The sequence below is a fragment of the Calypte anna genome, chromosome 1, assembly GCF_003957555.1.
Source record: "Calypte anna isolate BGI_N300 chromosome 1, bCalAnn1_v1.p, whole genome shotgun sequence".
In the NCBI taxonomy this organism is placed as follows: domain Eukaryota; kingdom Metazoa; phylum Chordata; class Aves; order Apodiformes; family Trochilidae; genus Calypte; species Calypte anna.
The window spans coordinates 29,596,050-29,609,319 of NC_044244.1; the positions used below are offsets into that span (position 1 = coordinate 29,596,050).

The 13,270-nt window shown below is 36.7% G+C and overlaps 1 protein-coding gene across 1 annotated transcript; it reads left to right on the forward strand.

Annotated features, from left to right (window-relative positions):
• The first annotated feature begins 54 nt into the window (after positions 1-54).
• On the forward strand, positions 55-12,920 carry IRAK4 (interleukin 1 receptor associated kinase 4). The gene is made up of 12 exons (XM_030468947.1): positions 55-131; positions 415-584; positions 1,217-1,362; positions 1,631-1,828; positions 2,593-2,753; positions 3,412-3,476; positions 3,770-3,884; positions 5,893-6,002; positions 8,497-8,680; positions 9,592-9,654; positions 11,382-11,540; positions 11,639-12,920. Exons 2-12 carry the CDS (start codon positions 424-426, stop codon positions 11,669-11,671), a joined length of 1,395 nt encoding a protein of 464 aa, XP_030324807.1. The 5' UTR covers positions 55-131; positions 415-423; the 3' UTR covers positions 11,672-12,920.
• The last annotated feature ends 350 nt before the right edge of the window (positions 12,921-13,270 follow it).

The following is a 13,270-nucleotide window of genomic DNA, read 5'->3' on the forward strand; positions in this document are numbered from 1 at the left end:
CCTCTCCGCCCCGGTGACGCCAGCAGAGGGTGGGGGGTGGGTCCCGCGTGGGTCCCGCCCTCTTAAAGGGGAAATGATGCAGGGAAACGCGGGAGGAGGTCCGTGGGCGCTGCCGCCAGGAAGGGACGAGGGTCTGTGGTGGCGTGGCGTGGCGTGGCGTGGCGTGGCGTGGCGTGGCGTGGCGTGGCGTGGCGTGGCGTGGCGTGGTTCCCTTCGACAGTTGAGGGCGGGGGAGGGGGCACTGACTCTACGGGGGAGGAGGAGGAGTAGGGGGAAGCTGGGCCGGGCCGGGCCTGGCTGGGTGTCCGGGAAGTATGTGGGGGAATCCTGAGGGGGAGGAGGGCGGGTGTGTCGCGTCAGGGGGTTGTGGCAACCCTGAGGAGTCTTTTGGGAGCTTTTCTTTGTCTTCCTCAGGAGCCGAGGATGAGCAAGCCCGTGACAACTTCGACGTACGTCCGCTGCATTAGCTACGGGCTCATGAAGCGGCTGGCGGATTTCATCGATCCGCAAGAAGGGTGGAAGAAACTAGCAGTGGATATAACCAACCCGTCTGGTGAAAGCAGATATAACCAAATGCATATAAGGTCCTCCAAAGAAGTCATGTAACATAATCTTGTTTGTCAGCTGTTTAACATAAATACTCCTGTCCATCCCATCCTGTTGGCCATCCCGATACTGTAACTCATTGCACTTTGTGTGTCAGTAGGTACTGATATCTTACAGTACCATTTCTCTAGGGAACTCGAGGTAATTGCTCCTAATTGTTCTGTAGTGCAATTTTCAGACAAGCTATAGCCAAAGCAAATTAACTAAGGAAATTAGAATCAATTGGAGCCACAGGCATATGTATGTTAAGTGATACAGTGTTGGCTGTGTAACTTTCTGTACCCTAGAGACTAGTGAATATTGGCTTAATTTTGCATCTTTGGACAGCAACTGGGCTGTAACTCCTAATTCCCTGTTCCTAAGAAAATGTCCAACAAATGGGGGAAGCTTGAAGCTGAAGACTAATAAGTTTAATTGAGAGTAATCCCATCAGCATTATATGAACATCTTTCTTGAAGGGCTTGTTGAATCCCTAATTTTTGAATAATTCTATATTGCAGCTCAGTACAATGAGCACGCCTTTATTTTTTTGTCATTTACCCTTTCTTTCCTTCCTCCCTCTTCAGGTGACTTTTTTTTTTTTCATGTTGGTTTTAATTTATCTTTTAAGGAGATTTGAGGCATTTGTACAAATGGGGAAGAGCCCCACATGTGAATTACTTTATGACTGGGGAACAACAAACTGTACAGTCGGTGATCTTGTGGATCTGCTGATGAGGAATCAGTTCCTAGCACCAGCAAGACTTTTGCTTCCAGGTAACCAATATTCACTGTGTTCTTGGTTTGCTAGGGTAGTAAAGAGTTTCACAGTAATGTGAACATCAGAAGGGATAAATAAACAAAAGGGGATTTATTTTTCATTTTCCATTATTTATAATAACAGTTTAAATAAGTCCTGCAATTTAGATATGATGGTGGAATATAACCTTCTCATGACACTTAATGTTTGTCAATACTGGCATTAACATTACTTGTTTTTTTTATTCCTAATGTAGTTAACACTTCTTCTAAATTCTATTTTCAGAAGCTGCAACGACAACACAAGAAGTTACATTGCCTCTTTCTTCACAGGAAACCTTGCCAATACATGAGAAACAACTGCCTATACAGGAAAAAGAGGTGGCATCTGTAAAGCCTGCTGTAGCTCAGAGTATTGAGAAGCAAGGTTCAGCTCCTGCCTACCCAAGTCAAGAAAATAGCAGCTCACAGTCTAGTAACACAGGTAGGCACATAGCTTGGTAGAATTAAGTAGTCTTTTTTTCTGATGTATTCTTCATCCCATCTGAAATTAATTGTAATAATGCATTAGAAAAATGACTATATTCCTGTCATGATTCATCTATGGGAAATGGCATCTTGCTTTTGCTCTTGTTCTGTGTGGCTGTGGGTTTAGCCTGGGTAATAAGATGTCTGAATATGAGATGCCCCTTGCCAGTAAGGCGACTCCTGTGATGGAAAACTTGACTGCTAAGTTTATTTTGTGATACACATAACCCCGTTGCCCTTTTCCAATACTGATTTTGTAGACTGGCTAGCATGTTGCTTTGTAAAGCTGGATTTTACATGTCAAAAATGACCTAAGAATGTTGGTGAAAATACAACTAAAGAAGGCATTCTAGAAAAGAATATGGTTGGGCTTTCCTTCCTGAACTTCCATTTTTGGGTTGTCAGAAACACGGTGTGACCTAGGTACATTTTTACATCTGACAGTGTGGTACTCTTTGTGTTAACACAAAATACAATCTTACAGCTACTACAGTGCTAGTTGTGAAGAAATTTATGCATAGCCATTTATGTATGTTTACCTGCATTTCATTTTTTTTTTTGTTTGGTATCTTAGTCACAAAACTGGAAGTAGCACTCCTCAATCTCAAGATTGGCATGGTAGCAAGTTTTTGGTTTAATAGAATTGATGAGAGTATCTATTTGATGCATTTGTTTTTAAGTTAAAACATAGTTGTGCTTAATGGCAAACATGTCTTTCAGATTTCCATGATTTTTTGTTTCATGACTTGGAAAGTGTTACAAATAATTTTGATGCACGACCAGAATCAGCTGGAGGTAATAAACTGGGAGAAGGTGGCTTTGGCATTGTGTTCAAAGGCTGCATCAACGGCAGAGATGTTGCTGTCAAGAAGCTCATTGCTGTGAGTTGTCCTGGGTGTTTTTCTTTTAATGACTTTCTAGTATAGACTTGTTTATCCATCGAAAGTGTTGAGAGGTACATTTCAGAAAGTGTTGCCATGTTACACATTAGTTATGTTGAGAAACTTATCCTGTAGTCTCATGAGAGGAGTGACTTGGCACAATCACCAGAGATGAAGTCTTTCTGTTTTTGCAGTTCTCCTTTGAGTCTCTCAGGCAGGTTTTCTGGGAAAGCAGTGTGCTCTCTCAGTTCCCCTGCCTCCCTCCCCAAAGATAGTAGAAGGGAAAGGGTACAGAATCAATTCACAAGCTAAATAGCTATTGCCACAGTGTTATAGTCCTCATAACTGATGGCTTTTGTGAATAACTGGTTTTATAATGAATAAATGCTATTAGTGGGTAACTGCAGCAAAATAATAAAATGTTCAAATTGGTGATGGTGCTGTAGCTGGATCCATTTGCCAAGAATATTGTGTACCAAGAAATTAAAAACCCATTTCTGATATTTTTTTTCTTCAGTTCAATTAAAAGATAATACTGTACATAGTTAAGTAGTTGTTACATGTAACTAAAAAGATGCTTAGAAGTAAAAATTTTTTAAATGAACAACTGCATTTTAATATGGCAGTTGATATTAATGTCAATTATTTCCTTTTGTAGATGGTTGATGTTAGTATTCAGGACTTGAAACAGCAGTTTGATCAAGAAATACAAATTATGGCAAAGTGAGTACAGTGTTCTATGATGTCATTATAGCATTTTGTGAGAATCTAAGTTGGCAGATAATGTTAGCTAGTGTCATCCCTTATTTTTATCTTTCTAGCATAACATACAACTTTCCTGTTAAGGGGGAATGTTTCGTATACAACATGACTGTATTTTTTCCATTTTAAGGCAGCCTGGCTGTGTACACTAGGGCTGAAGCAAGTAATTGAGGATCAAGTTCCCTCTGCCTTGCATTTTCCTCAAATATTGGTAGCTTTTCAGACTATAAATGAACAGATTATTTTTGCCACAGATATCAGCATGAGAATCTAGTAGAACTGCTTGGTTTCTCAAGTGATGGTGCTCAGCCATGTCTGGTGTATGAATACATGCCCAATGGTTCACTGCTTGACAGACTTGCATGTCTGGTAAGTAAAATCTTTTCTGGCTTCCACTTGTCTTACTTCGTTAAAGATATTTTATAAATATCTTTGGAACAGTACTAAATTGTTTTACTACTTGCTTCTTCATGCTAGAAGACAAGCATGATTAAGTATTCTTCCAATAACAATTTATACAGATGTTTTAAACATGTTGAAGTCAAAACAGACTGACAATATGTACCAGTACCTGAAGTGGCACAGGATCTTGCACTTGGGAGCAGAAGGTGCTGCAGTTTTGTTCCTGCTTCTTACATTGGCACGTTCTCTGATAAGTCTTGATATTTTGCATTGTGAAATATTCCTTTGTTCATTGCCCTTGTGATTATGGTTATAATACAATGTTGATGGTCTGCATTTCTCTTTTTGAAGTGCCTAAATAAATGAGTAATACATTTTTTAAAAATCAGTATTTTGTGTAGAAGCAATGCTTTCTTCTGATTTAATTAAATGGTGTATCTGCTAGCCTTGACCTTTAATACATAAGTTGCTTTGGTTTTTATAAGGCAACTCTGTGTATGAAGGACAAACAGCCACTTGTTAGAGTGATACCAATAGGAAGACAAACTTGGCCTGGTATGTGGGTGTCCATGTTACTGTGCTGAATGAGCTCAGAATTCTGCTTGGTACTAAGTAAATGCAGCTTCTGAGCTAGTTCTGATGAGCATTTTAAACTTGTGCTACTTCAACCCCTTATGCCTCCAGACCTAAAAAATGTTGGCTTGCTTTTTTCTGCACTGAGCATCCTGAGTTACTGGCTCAAGCATTTAGTAGCTGAGGGAAGAACTGGGTTAGGGAATTCACCAGTCTGAAAAAATAGTGGGTGAAAAAAATCTTTTAATTTTCTCTTGGAGATGTTTCCTCTGTATAAACACTCCTTCAATAGGAAAGAACTGGTGTTAGGATGAGTAGCAGTAGTTGGGAAAACAACTGCCCATGTTTGATAGCACTGCTGTCTCAGGTTGGTTTGGTTGATTTGCTTGCACCCACTTACACATGTGCAATTTTAATTTCTTTTTAACTGATTCAGTGCAGGAGAATAAGTTTTACTGAAGGCAGTACAAGTTTATCTGTTGAGGTCAGCAGTGCTTGACAAGGATGTATATGAGAATGTTGATCTCTGTAACGTTGGCCATTATGATCAAATGTGCTTAAAAGAGTGATAGTAAATCTTTAGATTTAGATGAAATCTAAAGTAGAAGTATCTGAAGCCAAGGAAGAGACAAACTTATCATATAAATCATAAAAAAATCTAAGTCAGCATCTATAAATCAGAAAAAATTGTCTGATAAAGTCAAATAGGTGAGGAATGTGCATACTGAATGTATGTCCTTGCTGATAACTTCAATTTTTCACCTTCATGGGTTGTGTTTGAGGCACAGACTCTAGTTTGTGTCATCTTTTCTGGGCTGTGAAGAGCAGCCAAGGGAGGTGGTAGGTTGATGAGATACTCTAATCCTCTTTCCCTGGCCACTGACAGGATTAAGTAGCTTAAAAATGTAGGTGTCACTTCCAAGGTCTAGTTAGTAACATGAATTAATCTAAACTCTTGGGAAGAGGTAAATATAAGAAACACTGGAAGGTTAACTTTCCATTGTTGGTAGAAACTGTTTTGCTATGATTGCTTATAATTATTTTCTTTGGGTTAAAAGACTGGTATCAGTGCTCATACAAACTGGAAGATGTGGTAGACACAGGTAGTTCTCTGCAGTGCAGTTTGCCTTGTAGGATCAGATTTTAATATTACCAAGAACACTTTTTTTGCAATGGATTAATTGATCTAAGGCATAATGCAGGGGGAATAATTGAATGAAAAATGTATGAGTTTCTGCCTGAGTAAACTGAGAAATGTGTGCTGTTATTCTTTTTATTTAATTGCTTGAAAACCACATAGCATAACAAGAAATAGGTTCTGGATTGTGTTTTTTTGTTTTATGTGAACATGTATCTATTGGATTTTCACCTTTCTACTCACCTTTCTCTTTTCTTATTCAAGGATGGCACACCACCAATTTCCTGGAATACAAGGTGTAAAATTGCTCAAGGTACAGCAAATGGCATCAACTTTTTGCATGAAAATAATCATATTCACAGAGATATTAAAAGGTAAAATAAAAGGTAAAAGCTGCTGACTGTCACTGACTGCTTTTTCCCCTTTTCCTTTTTTTTTTTTTTTTCCTTCTTTCCCCTGGTAAAGTCTTTTTAGAGAGAACAAACTGCAAGAAGCATTGCTTCAGTCAAGGGCACAATCTTCTGTGCAAGTGACATCCATCACTGTAATCTTGTCTGTGACACAAGGACATGACCAGTACAAACTTCTAAAGATAATTAGGAGGCTATTGTAATCAGTTACTATCTAATAGTTATTTGAGCTAGTAGGACACTCAGAAGTTCTGTTCTTTCACAACTGCTGCCACTGAAAAAGCCAGTGTTAGAGAATATAATGATTTTTTAATTTGAGATTTTTTCAGATGAAAACTCACCTTTTTTCTTTTTTTCCCCAGTGTATTTTTTCAGAATGTCTCCTTTGATTTACTGCTATTTATTGCTATTTACTATGAAGACAGTAACATTTCAGTTGTCTTTATGAAGTTCAGGGTTCTTCAAGGATAATGTACATGCACTGTTTTGCTCTACTAGGTTTTTTTTTCTAAAAATACCAGCTCAGAAAAGGCTGGGGGTTTCATGTTAAGATTGCTTGAGGGTTTTTTCCATTGTTTTTTTTTTCCCTTTCTTGCTATAGTTTGTTGTGATGGGGTTTTTTTTAGTTTAGTTTTGTTTTGATTTTTAATATTAAAGCAGTCAAAAACTTGGAAGAAAAGCCCCAAATTCCTTACTTCTGTGGCTTAAAAAGAGGCAACTGACTGATTGGGTCTCTTGGATGAATGTTTCAATCGCTTTCTGGCTTTGGCAGCTCTGCTAAATGTGGGCCACTTTGGCTTTGTGAACTTCCAGCTTGTGAGGAACAAATTTTTTTGCTTCAGCTGCCTAATCAAATGTGCTTGCTGCTTTGACAATTTGTTTCTTCTTTCTTTCCTGCTTAAGCCTCTGGAGAAGTGTAATGACTGGAAGGGATGTGTTCTTTTACCTTATGCTACTCTACCCCTCTAGCTGCTGTGAGTTGATCATTATTATGTGGGGGGGTTTTGTTTGTTTTGGTACGTGTTTTTGTTGGTTTGGATTCACTTTTGCAGCCTCTTGCACTATGGACACTTTGATATGTTTGGTTGGTGTTATTGAAAGTGCTGCCACTCCTAGGTAAAACTTAAATACTAAGAGAAATCTAAAAAGATTTACTTCAGTTTTCATTTTACTATGATGTATGGAGACAATTGACACTAGAACAGCTTCTCTGTTGGCTAAAGGGGATGTGACTGAATGGATGTTCTCAGAGTTGTCCATAAATTTTTGTTTTTGGTTATGCCCCCAAAATAGTTCCTTAATCTCAGTTAATGACAGTTGCAGTAAAACTTGCTTCTGTTGTGCACTTTGTGGTGTATCAAGAAACTGACCACCCTTTGTGCTTGACTCAAGAAGTTCAGATTTAGGAAGTTGTGACCCTGTTCTTCCTTTTTTTGTAGAAGCTGAGCTTTAAATTCAAAACCAGTTGGTGGGTGGTGCCTTGACTTGTGTTTGGCCTTCTGCAATGGCTGACACTGCATAATTGACAGTATTTACAGCAGTCTGATACCATATGATCTGCTGTAACTTGAAGCTGTGTTAATTTGGTTGAGATTTGGTAAAGGGGAAGTTAGAAATCTAAGTTTCTAGTAACTGTTAGATGTATCTGTGGTTTTCTTATGGTTCCATTAAGGGGATCAGAAAATGAGGAGGATTAGAAAAATGTTAAAGCAAGGTTTTTTAAAATGCTTCCAAGTGCTACAAATTTCAGTTGCTACAAATGCTTGTACAGTTTTTGTTTATGGAAAGTAAAAACTGGAGATGAAGTGGAAACACAGTACTTACATAAGTCCAGCATTAATAAGGTTTCTCTTTCCCTTCCAGGAGAAGGGTAAGAATATTAGTATTAGTATTTATTTGGCATGTGAATTTGTAATGGTTAACATGGTATGAGGTGATACAAGAATCTGCTTTTCTGCTTTTGTTAGTTCTGATTAGAGATTTAAACAGTGAAGAATTGGACTGTGATCCAGTACCAGTTGATCAGAGCTGAGTATACTCTGTTATCCTTCTTAAAGAAAGAATTCAGATGCTAAACGTGGTTGTAAGACATTACTCATCTCTTAAAAGAAATTTTTGTAATTGTAAGATTTTGGCTTTCAGGGCTTGTTTTGTTTTTTCCTTGTGGTTTTTTGTTTTGTTTTGGGGTTTTTTCTTAATACATGAATGCACAAGAAAAAAATGGATCCTGGCAGCCAGTTCTTGATTTATTTAGAGTTAATTTGGAAAGTAAGGAATTTCCAACAAAATTAACTTTTACATTTTGTTATTATATGAATAATGAATAAATATCTTAGATGTCAAAAATCAAAATAACAGTTTCCATTTAGTTACTAACGAGATGTTTTTCTGTTACAAAACCAAGGTACTGTACTGGTTTGGGAAAATTATTATTTTTTTTTCCTTCTCTCTCTCACAGTGCAAATATCTTACTAACTGATACATACATGCCCAAGATTTCTGACTTTGGACTTGCAAGAGCATCTGTAACATTCACAAAAACAATCATGACAGAAAGAGTTGTTGGAACAGCAGCCTATATGGCACCTGAAGCTCTGCGAGGAGAGATAACACCTAAATCTGATATCTTCAGTTTTGGAGTAGTAAGTAGCATGTAGGCAGCAGGATGTGACTTTTTTCCTTTTGTAAATGATAAAAACATCAAAATCAAGAATATCTGGAATGAAATAGTCCGCTCTGATCAATCATCCTTTTTCCATTAGATGTGCTTTTAAGATTATGTTTCCAAACTTTGATTGGTTTAAAACAATGTGAATATGCTAAAACATTGAATTTCCTAATGATTACAGTAATTATGTTAAAATCTAAATTTGCATGTGAAAGACTGCAGTAAAGTAACATTCCAATTTTTACCTAAATGTAGTTGGAAATGATGTTTAAATATAATGGTTTTGATGTTGGAAATAATTATTTCTTATTGCATAGTATTGCACACAAAGGTAACTCAGGCTGGAAAAAAAAAGTAAAGAAAATACTCCAAAATTAAGTGGTCTTTCTTTTTTTAGGCATCAAATGTATGCTTTCTATGTAGCATTTGCCTCAAAGCTTAGTACAAAAAATACATGAGTTTAATATGTAGAAGCACAGTGAATTAATTCTGAATAGATCCAAGATCGTAATTGCTGTTGACCAGTTCCTTCATGGCATTTAATTTATTGGAGATGTAACCGTAGACTGTGGCTGAATACTTCAGAAACCCTTTCATCTTGCTTTGAAGGAATATAACACAGGGTCAGAAAAACTTGGTTTGACATTTATAAACCACACTGCTAAGAACAGTTAATGAAAATGAGAACTACAGCAAGAGTTACCAGTGCTGTGGGGAGGTGTCTTTGGACACAGATCCTGGGAGCATCTGTGTGAAAGATGGTGGGTCATGTGGCTTTTATGTGAATGATGTATATGCCAAAGTTTATTCTATTATTCTTCTTCTATCTATTATTATTCTATGCTTTTTTTCTGTTCTGATGTGTTTTGGTTTTTTTCCCCCTAGGTCTTACTGGAAATAATAACTGGTCTTCCTCCAGTAGATGAAAAGCGAGAGCCACAGTTACTGGTATATTCTTTTTGCTTTGTCCTCTTCTAGCCCTGCTTTAGGATCAGATTCTATGAGATCATAGTGAGTTTATATGAAATCATAGCTTCTGAGACAATCACATTAAACATCAAAATACAGTTATAAAAACAGCTATTGTGTCAATGTTTGTATTAGAGGTGAGGCTGAAACTTTCATCTCTTGGCTGGCAGAGGATTGTTCAGACCCCAGGGTCATCTCCTTCCAATCAGATACAGTTAATTCTCTTTGATTTGGTTACTCATTCTTACTGTAATACCATTATTATCTGCATACTTCTGTTATAGCCCGATAGTTCCACATTTACCAGAACATTTTAAGCTGTTCAACTCAGTTTCTTTATAATTCTTACCATTCCTGTCTCAATTTTTATCCTCTTCATCTTTACTTATAATTTGCAAAGACCTTGTGTTTTTGAAGTTAGAGGAGTATGGAATGGAATTCCAAATGGAATTCTTTGCAGGGTGAGGGATGGGTTGAATTTTATTTTGGTTTTGTTTTTTTTTTCCTCACCAATGCAGAAGCTAATTTTTCAGCATTCACTCTCTTGAATTAAAAACCTTACAAGGCTGGTCATAATTTAGCCTTTCATTCAGCTCAAAATTAAATTCTGAGCTACTTAATCCAGGGTTTTCTTAGAATATTTTTTACATAAAAACCTACTTGGAACAGCATTGAGGCTTGGAATGGTCTTGTTCTGTGCTGTTTGATAGCAGATCGTTTTCTTCACAGCTTTAGGAATATCTGCATACTATTAATAGATTTTCTTTTTCTTCTAAGTTTTATCTTCTGGAGTAGCATAATACTCATCCTTGAGCTCTGTAAAGACCTTGGAGAACTGAATCTTGAAGGTTTGGATTTTTTTTTGAAGCAGGCTTTTTGAGAGATAGGATCTGAAAAGGAATGTAAAGTGTGATTTGACTGCCACAGTTTGTCTTGGTAATCTGCTTTTGGGAGCCTGAATAGAATGGTCAGTGCAAGATAATGTGGCATCCTTAGCCTTGAAAATTTTGGGGTAGTTTAATGTTAGTCAGCAATTTCAGACAGACCCATAGAGGAAAGAAGATGTGTCTCAACTCAGACTTTTTTTCTTACTTCATTTACTATGCTGACTTTTCAGAGGTATTCCTTGAACAGTATTTGCAATTACAGATCACTCATTTCAAACGTGTGGGAGTTGGAGAGCTTGGGACTAAAACAGTGAAAAAGTTATTTCTTTGGAAGAGATATAGCAGCCACTGAGGCTGGTGACAGAAGGCATTATTTTACAGAAGAAAGCTTTGTGAAGCTGACAAAAAAGAAATTATTCACCCTTAAGCTTGCAGGTTTCTGGGTTATTAAGTAAATACTAATACCTTATGTTGATCATGCTGCTTCTTGAGGGAAGAGATAATGCTAAGAAACTGAGCCTTGAAATGGGAAACAGTTAAAGCTTTATGATTCAGCTTAAAGGAAATTGCTTTTACAATTTTGTGTTAACTCAATTACAAATAACATACAATAAAAATGTATTGCCCATTTATAGTCTCATAAGCTGTTTCTGCAGATATTTATGAGTAATGCTGGTGAACAGTTGTCACCATTCTTTGTCTAGAAAAGTGGCAAGAAAAGAAGTGAACACTCAAAAGCAAGTTTTCAAAGTGTTACTGTCGAATACATGATGTTCAGATGCTTATGTTACCTGCTCATTGGTTCAAACTCTCTTGTAGTTGAGTATCAAAGATGAAATAGAGGATGAAGAAGCAACTATTGAAAATTATGTGGATGAAAAGATGAGTGACTGGGATGCACCTTCAGTTCATAAAATGTATTCAATTGCTGATAAGTGTCTGAACGACAAAAAAAGCAGGCGGCCAGACATAAAGATGGTATGTAGTCTTTCAGGTAAAAGGTTTATTTTGACTGTGTGCACAAGCATGTGCTTTTTTACAGTATCAGTTACTTGTATTTGTCTGTTCTCTTGCAGGTCCAACAACATCTGCAAGAGATAAAAACCTGATACATGTTTCTTCTGATACACAAATGTGTTTTGAAATGAACCAGAGACCACTAGCAAATATTTTATTAATATTTAGTACAACATTATCAGCTTTTCTGCTTTTCAGAATTTTCTGGTCTGCACATAAGAGGTGCTGTTGGCCTGTCACCATTTTGCTATTTTTATGAACTGTTTTTTCACATATGACTCGGCATTGGGCCCACACCATAAGAAAACTTCCTTGGTTTTTTGGTATTAATAAATGTCAGTGTTGGTATGTATTCTCCACAGCCTTTTAAATGCATTTCAATATTAGAATGTCTGATTTTTTTAATTTGAAAGTATCAAGAATGTCTTCTAAAAAGGCACATGACAGGGTATTAATTCTAGTGTTTGTGAATGTGACTATTTTTTCATAAAGTCTTCTCAGGATTAATTTTACTCAAGTAAGTTTTGCAAGATGTCTTCTTTGATTTCAAGGTTTCCAAAGCAAAATAATTATCTCACAGTGCAAATTCAGAAATAGAGGCAGCTTTCTTCCAGTGAACTTGTGCAATAACAAACCATTTAACTTTTGTTCATAGGAAGATTCTGTGCTACTTAATATTTTACACTTCAGGAGAAGATTCCATATGGATTGTAAATATAGATAGATAATTTTGTTAAAGGGTACAGAACAATAATTCTTTTGAGATAAATTCTGCATTTTACTTAGTCAAATAATTAAGTTCTGTCATATATTTATAGATAGGTATGTATGTTAGTAAATAAAAGATACTTTAAAAACTAACATAACTAAGCTTTCTAAAATAGAAACATTGACAGATCAAAGCAGACTGAAAATGAAAGTGCCTGGTAAGATTCCAAATATTTTGGGCTAAGTAGGTATGAAAATACCAGCACTGTATGTGCTGGTAAATGAAAGAGGTTATTTTAATGTAAAGCTTTTTTGCACTTATAAACTCTTTCCTGAGGCTTAGGGGTAGGAATATATATAGCCTGTCTTACTGTTAAATTAGAAATCCACGACCACAGAAAAAGAAATTACGAAGAAATTATCTGACTGCATTCTGGTATGTGTAATATCTGGAGAAAGCATGTGATTTCTAATGCTTCTTGTCATATTCTTGGAACTCTGGCTTGTAACTTATTTTCTATTGCCTTTTGAAATTCCTGTTAGTTTAGGAAAAAAGTATCCACCTAAACACCTTCTCGTTTTACTGAACTTAAATTGTAAGAAGCTGTTAACCTAAATAAAAACTGTGTTATCATTGCAGATGATTGTTGCTGCTATTAAAATCTTTAAGCCTTGGAACCAATAGTCATTTTACATTGCTAGCATTCCCAATGACAGTTTGATGACCTCACTGCATAGAATAAAGCTGTACAACTCTGAAGTTGGGCTTGTGGAGCAAAAAGCTGCCATAAAGCAAAATTGGAAAGAAATCTGTTTAAGCTGTTTTTCAGTTGTAAGCATCTCCAGCTCTTAGATTAAGATTTTTTTATAAAACCTTGTCTGCTTGTTACTATTCCCTGAAGCTAGAATACATCCATAGTGTTGTCCTGAGGTGTTTGCTGTAGTTACTCTGTTGTCAGCACTGTTTGCTTATGGTAGTATAG